This window comes from Seriola dumerili, unplaced genomic scaffold (assembly GCF_002260705.1).
Source record: "Seriola dumerili isolate Sdu_G_001 unplaced genomic scaffold, Sdu_1.0 BDQW01000138.1, whole genome shotgun sequence".
Lineage (NCBI taxonomy): Eukaryota > Metazoa > Chordata > Actinopteri > Carangiformes > Carangidae > Seriola > Seriola dumerili.
The window spans coordinates 3,028,264-3,047,898 of NW_019174393.1; the positions used below are offsets into that span (position 1 = coordinate 3,028,264).

Genomic DNA, 19,635 nt, shown 5'->3' on the forward strand with positions numbered 1-19,635 from the left:
TTGAGGAGTCTATGGAAAACAAAACAAGTAATTTGAAGACATACCTTTGTCTCTGAAAAACTTGTGATCTAAGGCGACTTTTTTTTCTATTTTCTGACACTTTTTATTAAAAGAAAAATGTCCCTCATGTTTTCTGGTTCAGTGTACATTTATGCACGCTCACATTGACTCAGTCTGACTCATACATTTAAACCAAGCTTTCGCAGAGCAAAATGCAGGTCAGGAAGAGAGATGCTACCACCCCCCTGATGATACATTCACGGGTGAATATATGCCAAAAAACAAACTGTATTTTGATGACGGTACCAGGCAGCCTCTGGGACATTATGATGGATTGTGGGTACTGATGAGATTGAGTATCTGTTTTGGGAGTGTGGGAAAAATCTGCTGCTGTGAAGCTTGAGGATTATCTACTTTGAATGTGTGGAAGCAGGACTGGTATCATGCAGCTGCCTTGTGTAGGTGTACTTTAGCATAGGTGAATGAGTTTGTGGTTGAATAAACTTGGCATTGCAGGATATGCATGAATACCTATCTGTGCACTTAATGATGGCTGAGCTCCGAGATTAAAGCTGTTTAACACATTAAGAGAGTTTCCTCTGCTGATGCATTAGCATGTTATGAAATGATGATAATGTCATTCGACTGCTTTGTGAAAATTTTTTACTGCATACAACAAAAACAGACCAGATACTGTGAAGTTACACAACGTTTTCTTTGTTACACATGGCTGCAGCAGCAGCAGCAACAGGTGAGTGACAATGCATCATTGTTCACTAGCACTCATAACCCACATGTGTCCTCTAGTACTTCTAATTTTGTGGGGACATTTACAGCTTTCTTAAGTTTAAGCTTTTGAGTGGGAACGTGTTTTGTGAGGATTATCTGCAGCGTGATACTGGATTTATTTTTTTTATTTTTTTTATATATACCCACACAGGTGTTTTCAGTTATGTTGCCTGATTAGACCTATTTTAAAGACTGTGTGGGCGTGTAAAAACTGCTTTTGACTGACATCTCCTTCATTCTCTGATTAGTTCTGTTACACATATTAGTGCGGTCCAACTACAGCTTGGCACAAACATGAAGACTACATGAAACTTACAAAGATTGGACAAAACGCACATAAAGTTTGTTTCCACTAACTTGCCAGTCAGGAAAGAGCATGTACGTTACAAGTGAGTAAATACACTAGACAACACATGGGATGAATGGTCAGTAAAAACTGGAGTGCTAGTGGCAGACGACTCTGAAAATCCAGCAAGAACACCAACTGTTGTGTAGCCTTGTACCAAAGCAAACATGGACAGCACACAGCAGCTTACACTGTTTGGAGTGACATTTGCTGTAAAGACCAGAAAAAGGAGGAAAAAGTTTGGGCAACTTCCTCAATGAACAGTCGTTGGCAACATGGACTTTATCACCACAGAGGGATTTGGACGCAAGGGAACTTTGTAAAACTAAGCTAACCTCCAGTAAAGCTGTTTATCTACTAGTCTCACAACCCACTCCCTCTGACACACAACTGACGTCATCGGTCGCTGATGTCAGTCACAAATATCTCTCTATCTCGGTAACTTCTTGGTTTTATAGAGTAAACGTATGAAATAGGTGAAGCTGCATTTATGGTTAATGTAAGGCGTTAATGGGAGACCTGCCATAGATAACTACTGTGTAGATTTAGATTTATAGTTTGTTACCAGATTTCACTGCAACACTAGACGGATGTTTCGTACATGACTGGGAATGTATCATGCTTTAATTAGATTCCCCACATCATCTGTAACTATAGTCTTAGAATTATTTCGTGATATTCGGCAACAGTGGCAAATATTTCATGACTTAATATGAGACTATTTCGTGCAGTGGCCATTTTATGTTGTTTGCTCCATGTCGTCTTAAGCCAGCATCAGAAATGTACAGAGAAGGTAAATACTTGCAGACTCCAAGTAAGCCATAAACCTTTATCAGGCAACTATTAATGCATCTTTGGGGTCAGGGGCAGGAGAATACGTCATATGAATGACCATCCTCACAAGTATAGAAATACTAATGTGTTTAATTTGCTGCTTTAGTGAGAACCACATAGTTTCGAGGAAGAAAAAGTTTTGACATTTTGTTCATCTTCACTCTTTAAAGATTTAGTTTAGAAGCAGGACTTGAGTTAAGAGTGGTTATAATTCAGACTGATGAGGGCTAAAATATGAATGTAGCTCTGAGGTTTATTGCTGTAGTCACTGACCGCGCCCACACACGCAGTAATACAAACAGGCATGAGCGACTGTGACTGTCCCAGCACCTGTTACGTGTCAGTCTGCACACCTGCACTAAGTAGGTAATTGGCAATGAATCTGGATGTGGGACACGGGAGCTGTGATGCAACCTGTCTAGAGCCAATATGTCTGCACTTGTCTTTCACGTCGGCCAAACGACCACAGGATGACGCAAAGCAGGTTCAACCAGACAGGTGGCATAGCCAAGTACATAAAAGAAACCTCAGAGGGTGATCTTAATGTTATGATGCAACGCAATAAGCATGGCAACAAACTAAAGAACAGAGGATTATCACTGGGAAAATATGCACAACACACACACACAAATTCATAATTTATCCAATCAATTGTTCAGTTTCACTTTCAACTTGACTGACTAAGCTTTATTGGGCTTCTTAGAGCTGATATAAAGGACTCAGTGGGGGTGGAGTGGCACTTCTTGTTTGCATTTTGTCTCAGAGAATCTGGTTTCATAATCCTCTCTTTCCCTTGTGAGTTCTCCTTTCTTTCTTTACACACAATCCATCTGGACCTGGTCGATAACCTCAACATAAGCACCACAATCATCCATTTATCAACATCTATAAATGAATCCATGCAAACACTGCAAAGCCCAATATGGCAAGGTGCTATTCAAGGGCTACTGTGAGTGTTTTCTCATTAAAATTACTTGTAGCTTTCCTACATTGAAAAAAATAAAATGTCATCGCCTCAGAGCAGTTAATGCAACCTGATATATTTTTGGAGCCATTTCAGGTGAGTAACCACATATCACGGCAATTTCTTGCTGTATAAAATCCCCCCCATCACCCACTACTGTCACTTCCTATGAGAACAGGGAATCCTGGTAGTTCAAACCAATCTCCCACACAGAAATGCCAGATTTAACTGCATCTTAAATAAAAGGCTTCTTTTTTTTTTGCTTCATACAGTAGCTCCTACAAGTTCTGATTTTTCTCATTTTAAAATACAATAAAGCCGCTCTCATTAAAAAAGAAAATAGGAATTAATGAAGAGGAAGAGAAGAGGGTAAAGATGTCATCAACTGTCCAAAATAAACATCCTCTGCACAATAAACAGGGAAAGGATCAGGAGGAAAGTCACTAAGGGGAACTGGTGAGTGCAACAACCATGCACCGATCACACTCCTTGTGGCTTTCCTTTCAACGTCCATCTTTTAATGGTTATGAAATACTTCATGTCAGTGGGAGGAACAGTTCCTGCCTACACAATACCAGAGAACAAAATTGCTACATCTTCACACGAGTCAAGTTGTGAGAAACCCTGAACGTCAGGAATACTGTAGTGGGACTAAGCCACTGTCACCGTTTCTCAATGAGCAGCCACTGAGAAACAGCTTATGTAACCGTGGGCTTTAAAAACAACAAAATATGGTGTTCCTTTTGTTATTGCAGCCTCGTGTGAGTTGGCGTTTGCACTCGTCACGTCAGGATTAAGTGGCAGAGTCGGCAAACAAAAGGAGAAGAAGAGGAGAGGGAGGGAGGATGTGTTCGAGTCCAGGTTCAGTACAAGTGTGGGTCTTAATCATTGGAATAAAAAGGTATTCCCCAAGACTCCATTACCCAGAATGCTAAACATCCTTATCCCTATCCCTTGGTTTATTTTGTGTCACTGTGGCACCAGATGGTTCTCCCCAGAGCAAGGGGCCTAATTTCCCATCACCACCTGGGAACAGCCAGAAACTGATCCTGCACTCACCCTTTATTAATTAAATGCTGTAATGGCATGTCTGTGCTGTCGAGTAACACACCACACTGAATCCCCGTGGCTTGGAGAACAGGAGGACACGGACAGGCCCTGTGTGCAGGAGGATCCATTTATCTGTCTCCACTTTACTGACCAGTTTGTATCTACACTCTCCCCCTGTCCTTGTTTTCTCGTTACTTTACACTTTCCGACGGCGAGTGGATTTAAATGTGCAATCAAAAAACATGGAACAGGGACCTCTTCTTGTTCGGGATGCACCTGATGATTAATTATGATTTCATATCATGCAGAAATTCTGGATTCTGATTGGTTGGAAGGTGTGGATTAACTTTTAATAACTGGATGGTTTAACGTACACATGATTCAACATTAAACCTATGTCGTAAACGTTTGTTTGCCGTTCTAAATGAATGTGCCAGCATTAAACTGTGTGTAAAGAGAGCAGCAGCTGAGCTTACTGGAGGGAACCGAAAAAAAAGGAGAAACAGCTTCTCAGTGAGAAAATGTTATTTTAAATGTGTATCATATTTGTGTGAATCTGAAAGTACAAATCAACTAACAGTAGGAAAAGAGAAGACTTAAATAAAAATAACCCCACCCCAAAAGTTCCTGAACCTTCAAAAAGTACTACACCGCCAAGCAGGGGCAGTTTTGGAAGTAAAATAAATTCCCTGGAGCTTAATTTAGACGCCGGTTTCTCCAGTGGAAACGCAGAGTTCCTCAAAAGTTTCCTGTTCCACAAGTTCCTGCGGTGGAAAAGCTCCTAATGACTCATGAGGTCACTTGGATTTTTAGCCTTTCTAGTCAAGAGAAATCAGACCACAAAAATGGGAGATAACAAGAGAACAGAGGACTGTAGCCATCAATAAAAGACTGTCATCAATATGGCTGTCAATAATGATTATTTCAATTAATCTGTAAAGTAATCTCTAGTCAATCTTATTCACATCACTTAAATCAGACCCAAGGTAATGATTTAAAATTACAGTTTTTTTCTGATCAACAGTCCAACACCAAAAAATATTTGATTTGTGATACCTAAATGAGAGAAAAACAGGAAATATTTGGCATTTATGTTCAATAAATCAGCAAAGTATCAATTATAAAAACAACAAAATAGTCTTTTCATCACAACAGAGGACCATCCAATTTCTTCAAACAGCTAGAATCAATGTTTTCCATCTGTAAGCTTGAAGAGGAGACTGACCATATATTTAGAAGCTCTCCTGCTGCATAATGTACTGTACAAGTATTACACAAGCATTACACAATTCAGTGCAGCCAGACAAATTGTGTTCTCAGTAAGCCTATGGATAAAACTGTGTAAAAGAGATCCACCATCACTGGCCACCGGCTGAAAGACATCATCTGTGAGGTGTTTTTTATGAATCATCCAACTGGTACAACTGCTAACACTCAGCTCTTAATCTCTTTTTGATCCTTTAAAACCAACTTATTGCAGCTCCTACGCACTCAAATTACAGCCAAATACAAGTAAACAAAAGAGGTTATTCCCTTTGATTGGACTGCTTGTCTGTCAGAAGTCAATGTGAAGAAAAAAATTAAAACATGTGAAGGGAAGAAGCGCCTTATTTCTCTGGATGGATGCTGTCAAAATGTGGACGAGCATGAAAAGAAATGTAAAAAGGCTGTTCTTGTTGATTCTCTCAAAGCCTTAAAATTACTCCTACTGGAACACGAGGGACAAGCCAAGTAATCATGTTATAGTTTGTAGTAATCTGTGCTTATCAAGGCTGCTGGGCTACATCAGCTAACTATCACTGTCACATTGAACAAAAATGTGACCAACCAACAGGAAGAGACGCCAAACTCAAAAGGTACAAACAAGCCGAGGTCAAGTGAACTCACTCTGAACCATCACAAGGAAAAACATAAAAGACTTTGTACACAGGGTAAAGGAGAGAGACATAAAAGACTTCCTGTTTGTGTATAAGGTTCTCATAAAACTTACAGGAAACCAGGTCTACTGGAGAGGAAAGGTTAGCTTTCAGAATCAAAGGACAGAGAATGGTACACATAAAATGTCAAGGTCAGACTGAAACTAAATAAAATATTGCAACAAAATTAAGTATTTATTATATATCTTGGACATTTGTTTTCATTTGTTTACATATTTGGTCAAAATAGTAACTACAAAAAACAAAAATGTAACTTTTTATCTTTATATTTTTGCAGTGACATGCATGATGATGACAATGCTGTACTTTGATTGGTCCAATATCAGTGTGGGTGGGCACTAAAACTTAAATACAACAGCCACACAGCTTCACTACTAGCTTCCACTTTCTGAGTGGTATACAAACTTAACAGCATGGTGGGATTCCCTAAACGTTGAATGTTGTATACTATCAAATTGCTAATATAATAAATATAATGTGAAATGAGCACAGTGCTGAGTGTGCAGGAGCTGCCAATGACTCAGCGGGTGTTGAAATAACATGAAAGAAAAAGTAAGTATTTGCAAGAGTCAGTGCTGACTAGTTTGCAAACTGCCAGGTTTGTATTACATTCGTGGAGGTGCTTGCTAGCTTCCACTAGTTGGACGTCCATGCACTTTTTTGTGGTAAACACACTTAACTCCCCAGCTGTAACATGGTTCATTGGCTAAACAGAGCTGTGACGTGCTTCGGTCAGTTTCACACCGTGGAAGTTACAGATGCATCTCCTAGCGATGCTGGCCCTCAGATGTCAGTCAAACACCGGCAGTGGAAACGCCCACTCACAGTCAGGCTGTTTGCACAAATACAGACTGCCCACAGTAGCAACAGTACCATTATATGTCCGTCCTTGACATGAAGGGAAGTGCAAGGAGGGAGGGATAAGCTGAGAGATGGTCAGGAGGAAAGAAGTCAAGCACTTGTCACTGTCATTCATTTTGAAGTGCAATGAGCAGAGAGGAAGAGGTCAATAACTGAATATATTGCACACAGAGAAAAAGGATACAAATGCAGGAAAGAAACAGGATATAATTTGTTTCTGATTTACAGTTTTCACACATTAACAACCTAAGCTCCAGGAGTCTGTGGTAAAGTATGATAAATAATAGCAGGGGGAGGATAATAAGCAGAGAGGGAATCTGATTGATGCCTACTGCTTTTGAGAACAACTCATAGTGTCGGTACAATGTCATTTGCCCCGCTGCATAATTCAACAGCAGGGCTTGGCAGCGATGAGTAACCTAACCGAACTTGAATATATCATTGAAGTGATATGATTGCATCCTACATTGCATATTTGTTTTCTCCCAATTGATTTAATGAAACATTCAAGTCAAAAGGGCAATGAATGACTCAGTGGATTTTTTATTTTTCTTTTGACCAAATCTTTTTATGAGTGCCCACATGAAGCTACTGTGATGCTAAATTTTTTTGGCAACATGTTGATTCTAGCTGGAGATTCCTCCCCTTTGACGGCATGAGAGAAACAACCACAGAGCAACATGAAAAGGTTTGAAGTTGCAACTGTGGCTGTGTACTGACCAGCAGTTCAAAAAGAAATCATGAAAAGTACCAGAAAGACAAAAGCACTTCCTGACTCAATAAATGAGTTGTCAGAGGATGTGATTTTTTTCAGATCAACATCCTCATTCCCTTTCCAGAAATTACATCAGTGTTACAGAAAACCAAACATTTCAAAACCAGTCAATGCTTTAGTCATAATTAAACTGAAAGCCTTTGTTGTTATTGTAAGCTTTGCATACAACAAATTGTGTTTTCTTAGATGTCTTGATATTAGTTGTTGATCACTAAGAATTTCAGTGACAACACAAATACAACTGAGGTTTTTTTGTGAAAAAATACCACGCTAGGATTGTTTTCTAAAGCACAGAGAGGAGTCTTCTAGCTACAGTGCACAAAAACTGTTTGGGCTTAAGGTGTAATGAAAAGCATCATCAGAGAAGACGGAGAACAACCACAGCTTCAGTTCCAACGAAAGCACACGTGTGATAACAGAGACCTACAGACACCTCACCAGGAAGAAAAGATACAGTAAAGCTGACAAGACTCAATGTGGTTTTCACCACAAACGCAAACAGCCTGATTTAAACTTCACAGAATCAGAGACAACGTGATTCAACATCACAGCACCTCAATACAGTGCGACTTCTGATTTTCAATCACTTTGTTTTCACTTCTGCTGACACTTCATGTGGTTGAACTGTATGATTTAGGGTTAAGATTATCACTTTCTTTTTGTATCAAATGGTCAGTAAATCTAAATTACCAAATTTAGTGTTTCTACTTAGCCCTAGGCATTTACACATGCATTTTGGTTTTAAGTGCTGAGGTGTTTAAATATCAATCTCTGAGGTTTCTGATGATACCTCGATGGGGGTAAAGGCATTTTACATTGCTGAAAACTTCAAAATCTAAAATGGCATTTGAAAAACTTCACAGCACCTTGTCTTCGATGTCCAGGTACCTTTATGATGTGATATTAATATACAAAATATCATGATGTAGTAAGTGTTTTAATCAATTTAATTGAACAGCAACTTATAGATTAAATAATAAATTGTCAGTGTCTGGGTTAAGGTGATTCAGTTAATTAAATTAGATTCTGCATCATGGTTTAAATTGTATAGCAAGACCTTTGACAGTAAATAAACTTCTATCATTTCACAGTCTCGTCATATCACGCAACCGTAATGCCAAGTAGAAAAAAAGATGCGGCAGATATGCCTTTTTGTTATGTGGGTGAACTTACCCTTTAAAGCAATGAAATTAACATCATTTTAAAGATAGTAATAAGATGAACCGTTATTCTTTCTGTTTCAACACTTGAAGTGCAGCAGGAAGTGAAAAACAAAAAAAAAAATTCCCTTTGTGAACTGGAATCAAAAGTGAAACCAAACTGATTAGACGCCATCTCGCCAGTTTGTGAGAAAATGTCATTTATATTGTTTTAATTTGGGTGAACTGACCCTTGTGAGAATGTTACCATCATCCTCTGAAATTACCTTGACTCTCTTTCAGATAAAAATGAAGCTTTTTTCTCAAGAATTATAGCACAAAAAATACAGAAATGCATTACTTAAGTTCACATGAAAGAAAATGCGACACAGGAGTCTCTACAGGATATAAGTGCTGAATTAGGCTTTGTAGCACTGACAGGTAACATCAAATAAAACAGTACGTTCTGACAGACGCTGTCACAAGTTGTGTCAACATCAAAAGGAGCCCAGTGAGTTTCCAGCGTTTCAGGATGTGTGTCATGTCATCTCACTATGGTGCCATCAATTGGATGTTGTGTATTTGTAACTTCGAAGTGTACAATTAGGTCATTTTGACATTGTTGATGTGTGTGTGTATGTGTATGTAGGATGAACTCATCAAACACAAGCCAACATCAATACCAATCAGCCACTTGTTGTATGGACAGCACACCCATAGTAGGGGGTCAGAAAATTAACAGATGGAGCTCATTACACACAACAACACCAGCACATCTTTCAACATGGCCATGAGCAGGGTGTGAAAGATAGAGAGCAAGGAAAGGGTAAAGAAACAGCAAGAGAGATGAAGGTAGTGCAGACATACTGGCACTTTCTTACAAGGCAAAAAAAAAAAAGCATGAATCCCCTGCACTGTTGTCTTATTATACGATTCAACACCACAACAGCCTACACATACAAAGGAGGACAGATGCAGAGGTGTGCTTTACTGTCTCCCCAAAGAGACAGTTGTGTATAACTGGACAAAACTGAAATCACGTATCATCTATAGAAATGTTATTTTGTGCATCCTAGAAAATAAGCTAGGCAACAGCTGATTTTTTTATTATTGTGCACTGAAATAACTTATTTTTTGGTCCAAAATTGACAGAAACGCCTTTTGGGGGATTGCGGAAATATCTTTTCTACATTTGTTTTGTTGTTGTGAAAAATCACCATAGGATTTATCTGTCGAAAAAAACCGTGAGCTCTTAGTCTTAAATGTACTGCTAATACTAAACATTGGAGCTGACAAACTTAAGCTAATGTTTGCCTGTGCCGTGTACAAATGAACACAATACATCAGATACAGCACAAGACACACGACGCCGGTGGTTAAGAAAACGCTTTTCAGGTGTAGCTTACTCACCGTTGAAGTAGCTAGCTGAGCGCGGTGGTTGACCGTTGATCCGTCGATGCTAATGTTAGCTGCTGAGTTAGCATGGCTGCTGCTAATGGCTGGCTCTGACCTGGGTTGATTTTCCGCGCTTGTTCCACATATTTCCGCCCCGAAACGTTTCTGTAGTCGCCACGACATCTTGTCTTCTTACTCAGTAGACTTTGGGCTAGAAGAAAATCGTTTACTAATGTCCATGCGTCGTGCTAGCTGGCTAGCTAGCTGAATTTAGCTGTGTCGTATCCACATCGTCACACTAATTACCACCTGAGTGTAAAAATGGCGACCCGGACAACGCTGCACTAACGAGATGGATTGAAACTATATGTACTGACTAGTGTTCAAATCCATCTAAAATATATACATTTTTATTTTTACATAATTTTATAATAATAATAAGTTCCCATTTTGCAATTTATTTGTTGTTTTTTATTTTATTTTTATTTTATTTATTTTGGTTTTTGGGTACAGGTTGTCACAGGAAGGTAAGGAGCACATTTGTATTTATCTTTATATAGCCTACAGTCTATGATTAATATATAAAAAAAAAAACATAATGCTAGAGCTGCATTAATAAAGCATCAAGCCATTATATTGACCAATGTTAGATTATTACATATACATTTGCTTCTATTTTTTTATGTTTTAATGTTTTATGCTTGTTTTATTTGTATTTCTTGTACCGTGGTGTACATTATACCCTGCGGTTGAATTTATTTATTTATTCATTATTTATTTTGTATGTTCTTGTGCTGCTTTTATGTTTTTTGTAAGCTAAAGACTTATGTCCACTCTCATGGACAATAAAGTTGTATTCAGAAATGTCAAATTAAGAGTAAAATGTCACTTTCAGAACAGATCTTGGCCACAAATCTGAGCGAACTGTATCAAGAAATGTTTGTTTAGCCTATGTTGGCAAAATTAATAGCACTAATTTTCAACTACCAATATTGGTATTGATGAATTGATAAATCCAATATGAGTTGGTCTATAATTAACACTGACATCCAAGGTAATACCCTTGCCCTTTTTTTATGACATATACACGTTTATGTCAAATGCTCAACAGGCCAGATGCTGACATGCATTCAGAAGCATGCAGTCTTGCTGGGATCTGTGGGTGTTTTCTGCAGTTTTCCGCAGGTGTCTATACCATCAAGGGCAAGTGACACAATGGGTTGTTTCATCTCACTGTTCAATAAGAAGACATGTCAAAAAAAAGTCCACGGGTCTGAATGTCTGGAAAACATTTCATTTCGGCCACACAGACCAATCTGATCAAACCCGCCGACGTGGACCTGCACCACGGGTATTTAAAAATGAATGAGAGGAATTATCATCTTTGTTCTTTCCAGCTCCCTGGTGTTTCCCATTGCTAATTCCTAATCTTAATGACTACCAGATAAGCACAAGTGTTAATTAAAGAGAGCTGCATGGTAATTATATCTCTGAGGGACCTGTGCCAATGCCTCCTCACCACCACCTCCTCCAGCTGACACTCCAGCCTGGTTTCGCCTCCCGCGCTCGACTCCCTCACAACACCGAGCATTCAACGCTATCACACTATTCTCATTATCTCATCCTGACCCAGTGCTTTCACCTAGTTTCTGAAAAAGGAGGGGGATCCACGCTCCAAACACACTCTGGTAATAAAACAACAGCATTTTGGGCTTGCCCCTGTTGCCCGAAGCAGAGTTATAGGTATTTTTCTTTTTTTTGAATCCCTTCCAGTGAAAATCACTGAGAAGAATATGAAATGAAAGTCAATATTTTCACAAGCCAGTAACACAGAAGGAAACTAGAAACGGATGCAGCTCATAAAATTCATCTTGGCCCCAAAACAGCTTCACATAACTTCACAATCACTGATCATTGCTGAAGCGGGGTGAAGGGGTGTGGGTGCAGCCTTTGGTCTTATGAAATTACGGTGACATAAAAAATCCATCACAACCAGCCTGCCTGCCCGAGTGCTCGCATCTCCACCAGAAAGACAGCAATCTGTCAGCTCATCTGCGAGTCCACCCCAAGGAGAGGAAGGACAGGCAGAAAATAATAACAGAATGGACAACAAAAGGCTTTGCCAGAATCATGTGGGTATGAGTTGAGCTTATTAAAAACCACAGTGGAAAACAAATATGCAAACACCAAGCCCGCCCCCCCCCACCCCCCCAACCCCACCCCCCTAGCAGAGAACACAATAAAATATGGTGTGAAAGACAGAGAGTGAAGAAGGAGGGAGAACAGACACCCGCTGCTAATTTAATAGACTGACTATAGGAGGCTATGCAATTCCATTATCTTGTGTCATCTGTCCTGCGGAGGTTGGATTGGTTCCTTGGGGAAGGTCACGGCAAATGACAGACATGATCATGATCACTGGGGATTCCTAAATTTAAACGCCGCCCCAGCAGGTTCAGAAGCTGATGACCGGGCTGTTCGCTCCTGACGTCACTTGTAATTAGATGGTTTAACACGACAGAGAGGGGAGAGTCCAACATGCTGAACCCTTGTTGAGGCTATTACGTCAGGAGACATCCACCTCCACCCCCACCTCCGCCTCCAACGGTTACAGATGGAAGAGATAGTCAAGTTACAGCAGCCGTGGATGTGTCGAAATCAGGAAACAAATATGATTAAATTTGCTTCCTCTCCAGAGCTTTGACCCAAATCATTGCTGGCGCATTGTGCACGTAGCTAAAGAATGTTTTTGTGTTTCAAATCTATTTTGTGATTGCAGCTGTATTGGGCCCAAATTGACAAACACTAAGAGTTGAGTTATGGTTGGATAACTGCAACAGTTTGGTTGGTTGTAAGTGTGAGATAAGGTTAAATCATAGTAGACAACATCTGTGTTCAAAATCATAAAATGACCAAATATTATGTTTTTCTAACAAGTTGTCCTCTGAATAGTGACTCAGAATAAGAGGCGGACGTAGCATGGCATTGTTATAGTGACACAAATAATTTTACCCAGGTGGATTGTTGGATTAATGAAGCATGTGATTATGACTCGAACCTGTTCACGTCTCCAGTTTATTCTCTTAACCAAGTAAATTCAGTTGCCTGAACCTAACCAGACCTTAACCAAGTCAGAAAACCCTCACACGAGTCACTTCTCTAATGGCAGTTTTGGTTATTTTTGAGGGCACTTATAAAGAATACTGCGCTGCAGAAGGATGACAGAAAACTCCCATACACTGACAAACTGTTCTGTCATTTCAGTGGAGCTGTTAATGAAAAGGTATCTGCCCTAATTTGCTTCACCTGTTGACAGTTGAATATATTATAGGCGTGACTGGTTTCAGAATTAGTGTTTATTGAGGTTAAAAATAAAAAATAAGACACACGATAAACCGCCGGTCCTTTCACACACAGTGTATTTTTCCTGTGATAATAAATGTTAGAGATACTACAAAGAATCAGAGTGAACAGGCTGGACAGAAAAGGCAGTGAAGAAAAGCTTCTGTTCGGCTCTGCTCATTAGTCAGAGCAAAGACACTGTCACCAATGGTCGCTGGCAGAGCAGAGCAGCGTGGATTTAGTCACTATGTGCTGCACTGCTTTTGTTCCCCAAAAGAGACAGTGTGTCTCAGCAGAGGGAATACCCTGCCCTTCCCGACCTCTGACTCAATGTACACTCATTCCTATTACCTCAAAACCACGAACAGAAATAGAGACAATACAGAAGTATGAGTAAATGTTTGATTAATATGTGATTAAGGATGGAAAATTATTTACAATTCAATTTCAAATGTGATATTTCACCAAACTGACAAATGTTTGATACAAATGTTGGGTCACAACAATAACAACCAAAAAAAAGGCAGCACTTTTTAAATCCTCATGTTTTTTTTTTGCCTCGCTAACTGTCACAGAGTGACATCATGCTGTTTTTGGGCGAGTGCAAATTGTAGCCTCCTCTGCACCATCAGGAAATGATGCGATCCACGGAGGAGGAGGAGGAGGAGAAGGAGGAGGAGGAGGAGGACAGGAGGGGGATGCATGCTTGGCTCTGCATCCTGTCTACAGAGAAGTACCTGATTCTCTGCTACAGCTTCAAGACGAAGCAGTCGTGTGTAGCGTTTTCAACCGAGGCTAAATATCAGTGTCGAATGAGGGGGTATAAGAGGGTGGATGAGGAGATGAAAGGGTGTGAGGGAGTTCTTCCGCCACCAGTTTGTGACTCATGTTAGAGCTAAAACAATTAGCACATTAGCGTTTTTACTATCAGTTGATAATTTAAGGTAGTTTTCCATCAAAAATAGTCAAATATTCTCTAGTTCCAGCTTCTCAGATCTCAGGATTTGTCACTGTAGATTGAATATGTCTGTTTTTCAAGCTCGGTCCAACAAAATTAGACATTTGAAGGCATCAGTTTCGCTTCTGGAAAAACTGTAATGAGGAATTTTTCAATATGTTTTCCTTTTTTTTTTTATTTCTCCTTTTGGTTTTGGATTTTAGTGGTTGCTGTTGCATGGTTTGTACATAACAGAGACTAGAGGGTATGGATTACAAGATGAGAACCTGTTATGTTAGAAAAACCTGCATCCGTGACATTGAATTTCAAATCATGTCGTATCACTGAGGACCCTATGAGAGCTATTTCAGACTGCTTCTGGAACCATCTTTCCTGGTGCTCTTACAGAAAAGAAGTCAGGGAGCACATGTGAAAAATCCCCTCTCTCATATTCAAACTGAGGCAACCAAGAATCTTTGTTTTTCATTTCTATTAAAGCTCCATATTTTACACTTTTCCTGTGTTTTATTTGAAGTGTTGATCCACAAGAAGATATATTTGTAGTTTTAAGACCCAAAAAACATCTAAATGTAGTTTCTCTCTGGAGCTCTAGTAACAACAGTTCTGTGAGCCAATCAGACGAGAGGAGGCTCTGAGCCTCCCCTCTGATTGGCTGACTGTTTTCTGAGTGATGGAATAAAAATATAGCAGATATCAGGTAAAACACTCAGGGAAACCAATTCCTGCAAGGTGGGTCCAGGTGGGCGGGGCTTGGGGCATGGCTGAGGGCGATGACTGCTTTGTTGTGACATCTCAAAGTTACAGGAAATCCTGACGGCTGGTTTTGAGGCTCAGTTTCTGAATACAGGCTGTGTGCATTTCTCTGTGGACTGAGGCTTTGATACTTTCACAGTATTAATATAGAACCTAGACCTGATCTATAATCACACTACACGCGAACAGAGACCATTAGACTATATGGGACCTTTAAGTTGTAAATGCTGAAATAAAACATTTGCGCTGCAACAAATTAGCAAAAGAGCTGCAATGTGATTTGTTTTGGGTCAATATTGCACGACCAAGTTTGGCTCTCAGTTAGAGAACAGCATTTCAAGTGCCTTCTGCTTTATAGTTCCAGCCAACTCATTCAGGGCTTTGGATAAGAGGGCCAGCCCACACTGACAGCTTACACCTTCTGGAGCTAGACAGCAATAGCATTATCAACAAGGCCAGCACACAATAGCCTGTAAACACCAAAAAATCCTGTTTCTGCAAAATCATGACACACACATATCATGTGTACACACACCAAACACACCAAGGGTTTCACTCTCACAACAATCATTAACATTAACATTCCTCTCATCTCTGTAAGGAAAGTCTGACAACACAATGGCTTCAAAGAAATAGATGTTGGAGCTTGTTTGATCTTTTTAAACCATAAATATCTATTCTGACTGTTGTTGCTCCGGGGCTTTTGATAAGCAAGATAGGTGGTTCCTGTTTCAGAGCCTTCAGGTCTAAAACAGCCGAGGGTAATAAATGATCAAGAAAACTGTCAAGGCCTTTTGTTTGTTTGGGGAGGTGCAATTACACGAGCAAGATAAGCATGTGGTTATTCCCCAGCATGATTATACAGTTTATAGAATATTACTCCTCCAACTGGGCTCCACTAAGCAGATTATCACTTCATGCTTCAATCAAATATTCTGCTTTAAAATGCTGTCATCCTCTAAACAGATGACTGAAACTTGGAGATGTGCACTTGTGCTTGCCCCTGGAAGAGAATCCAGTTTTGTTGAATCAAACCTCAGGCTGCCAGTTGAGTCACCATGTCTTGTTTAAAGACACAGCAGCCACTGGTTTCTAGATATTTCTTGCAACACGTGGATATCCATTGGAGATAAGCGCATGAAACTGATGGTGATCTGGCTTATATGGTTGGTTTAACAGTGAATTTCTGAGCACATAAGACTCACATAAGGTACAAATCATCCACAGATAATCAGACCTTCTTTTGAACTCTTCTTACCGCTTGAATTCTTGCCACATATGAGGTGCTGGTAGGGCTGCAGCAGACCCCAGATCTCCGAGTCGCTGTTGATGGCTTGCTCCAGTGACTCCAGCGTAAACTTGGGGATCCCGTTGTCCCTCTCCACCAGCGCGCTGCGCAGGACGCGGCTGAACACCTCTCTGAACAGGCTCTCCATGCAGGCGGTGAGGTATATGGCGGCGTGTTCGTGGATCCTGAGGGCCACCCGACTATCCACCATCCACCTGAAGAACTTCCCCACGGAGAAGACCAGCCCGCAGCGCGCCGACTTGCCTCGGCTGAACTTGTCCCCGGTGCTCATGTTGTAGAGGGACAGGGCGCTCAGAGCTGCCGTGATGCAGTTGACGGAGATGGTCCATGAGAGCACCACCTTGATGGCGCTCTGGATCTCATGCTTGGTGCACTTGGCGTAGCGCAGGCTGAGCCGCTGCGCCTCCCGGGCCACCCTCACCAGCGCGCGGCTGATGAGAGCCGACAGCCGCGCCAGGACCTCCGGTGGCGGGTTGCCCACCATCAGCTCCTCGTCTTTCCTCAGTGCGCCCTCCACCTCGCCGAGGCTCCATGGCGCGTCCTCCAGCTCGGGCAGTTTGGCGCACTGACCCGAGCACTCCAGTATCTCCGTGTCCTCCGCCAGGACGGTGTTGACTGTGTCCAAACTGTTGTGTCTGCTATGCATTGATTCCGTCAGATGCCAGCAGTTGCCTCCATGCGAGAAGGATTGATGCGTGTCGGAGCAGCACAGCGACACGCTGGACGACCTGACCGAGTCCGCGGCTCCACCATAACCAGAATCAAGCGTTAAATCCTCCAGCGTCCTCACGACTGTCTTACCCTTGCCTGCCATAACTGCACCGCATACTGTTGGGTATGCTTGGTCTCTCAATTAAAAGCCACAAACTCGTTTTGGTGCCTTTTCTCAGCCGCTGTCCGAGGACTTCAGTGTATTCCAGCGCAAAGAGAGAAACGATAGTGAGCCTCGATCTATTTCCCTCCTTCTCTTTAAGTCGCTGGACGTCTCCGATCTCCTCTGGTCCACAACTTCACACGCGTAACCTGAGAGCGCACAACCCTTCCGCGCTCACCGCAACAAGCGCAGCACAGGCAGGACTCTGATGGAGAGGTGGAGCCTGGAGCCCCGCGGGCTGAGACAAGCCAATACGCATCTCCACCGGCTTTGATTGACACAAACAACCCCGACTGTTACCTTCGAGCAGAGGCTACCTGGTGCTGAAACAGAAACTGCAGAACCAGGACGTACACACGCAGGCGGCTGTGCCAACCAATCTGTTGTGTGTAGTCGTGTGTAGCTGCAGTGCAACTGATCACGGCAGTGTCAGGATGAGAGGTGGGTCCCCACTGAGGCAACACATGGTGGAAATGGGAACTGATGACATATGTAAAACAGACAGGGCCTCCAAAACAAGTTTTTTATTTTAACTCTACCACATGAAATTCAAAAGATACATCTGATAGATACATCGAATAAAGGTTGGGAGATGGGGAACAGGCATAAACAGTGCTTTTCTTCTTAATATAATTGATTATTATAGGTAATTAAAGGTCAGGTAGTTGTGTAGTCTCCTTTCATTTGTGGTTACATCACTGATTATAATCACAGCAGCTCTGTTGGGGTCACTTAAGGGCAGCTTGTCTACAAAAAGGAGCTCACTTTGTGATTTAGAGTAGAAACTACTGAAATGAAAATGCACATATTTTCATACACAGAGCTGTCAGGTGCTGTAAGTGTTTTGCTCCTCCTGTATGACTGCTAATATTAATAACTTTATGTTTGGCTTCCACCGTTTTTATGATGAGATGTATAAAATGTAGGTTTCCTGAATGAATTCTGTTTGTGATTATTCTGAATGGTTAACGCACAGACAGTCCTGGGTCCTGCAGTGACAAGCTGTTATTTTCTGGCATGCTTGTCCAACACTAGTGGTAATTTTTAGTGAGAAGTCAAAGTGGATCTGCTGCAGCAAAAGTAGCTTTATTGAGGAACGCCATGTGCTTTAATGCCAGATCCCTATAAATATTTTACCGTTCAGAGCACATTGCTCTGAGCTTTTTTAGATCAGAGATGCTCCCAACGTCCAGTGACGATGCAGCCGCTCAGACCTGCTTCAAGGTGTACCACCACTTCATCATGATGCTGTTCTCGATCTCCACAATACAACTTTTTTTTTTGTCAGGCCATAAAAACAAAGAGTGAGCGAGTTGAACATGCTGAGAGGAACAGTTGGTAGAATGATGATTCATCCATTCTGCCGGGGCTTTCTCCTTGTACGTCTGAGCTGGACCAACCATCTGTCCACACTGCCTGCCATGCCAGAGGCCCTTTCAGATTTTCTTAGCATGACACTGCACCACCCATACCAAAACTGACAAACTTTACTGCACTGGATTCTTGAGGAGTGATGTGTGACACCCACTCTTGCCAAAGTGATTGGCAGGGAAAAGAGTAAAACACATCATCCCAGTATATCTCACCCTCATTGTTTGGCTGACAAACGATAAACAATAACACCATCACACTGCATGATTTATGTTTTGGAGCAAAGTGTTTGAGTTTATTATTTATATCAAGACCCTCCACACAAACACACAGGGCCTCTGAATGCAGCTGGAAAAGACATTTTTGAATAAGACAGACCAAACGGGGAAAATTTTGTTGACCGAATATTGAACCATCAACACAAGGAAGACTTTGCGTAAAGAATTCTTCATGTACATAAAGGGCTGTTTCATTTTCTGTTTAAGCAGATGTCACTTTTAGCACGTGTCTGTGACAGTAACCGAGATCATCTCCAGCGGCCTGTCACAAGCTCTTGATGCAATGCAGCATATCTTGATGACTAACTCAGGTGAGAGCGGTGGAGGTGGGCAGCTGTCAGCTGCTTCTCTACGTGCACTGTGGTCCTCCAAAGCTTGTCCTCACTTATTAAGCCTTGGTTGCCTAGTAACAGCAAAAATGATCATGAGTTTCCCAGCAAGATGATAGATTGTTTATGTATTTTGCCAGCAGAACGAATGTATAATATGATCATACTTAGTCATCATGTTCAGTCCTGGTTTTTTTTTTTTTATGTGGTGATTTTTTCGGTCATGTGCCTTCATATTTCATTCATTGTGTGATGTGCTTTATGCAATCAGGTTTACAGTCTGCTGCCTCACTTAAAGCCCTTTTCTTTTCCTCATTTTAACATTTAATGT

At 41.2% G+C, this 19,635-nt stretch overlaps 1 protein-coding gene across 1 annotated transcript in view; it reads right to left on the minus strand.

The window, feature by feature from the left end:
* LOC111224825 (ankyrin repeat and BTB/POZ domain-containing protein BTBD11-A) overlaps positions 1–17,517 on the minus strand; it is a 163,114-nt gene extending 145,597 nt beyond the window's left edge. Inside the window, exon 1 of the mRNA XM_022749488.1 lies at positions 16,402–17,517. Coding sequence (XP_022605209.1) covers positions 16,402–17,266 — 865 coding nt within the window. The 5' untranslated portion in view covers positions 17,267–17,517. The remainder of the gene's footprint in view (positions 1–16,401) is intronic.
* Positions 17,518–19,635: the final 2,118 nt, after the last annotated feature.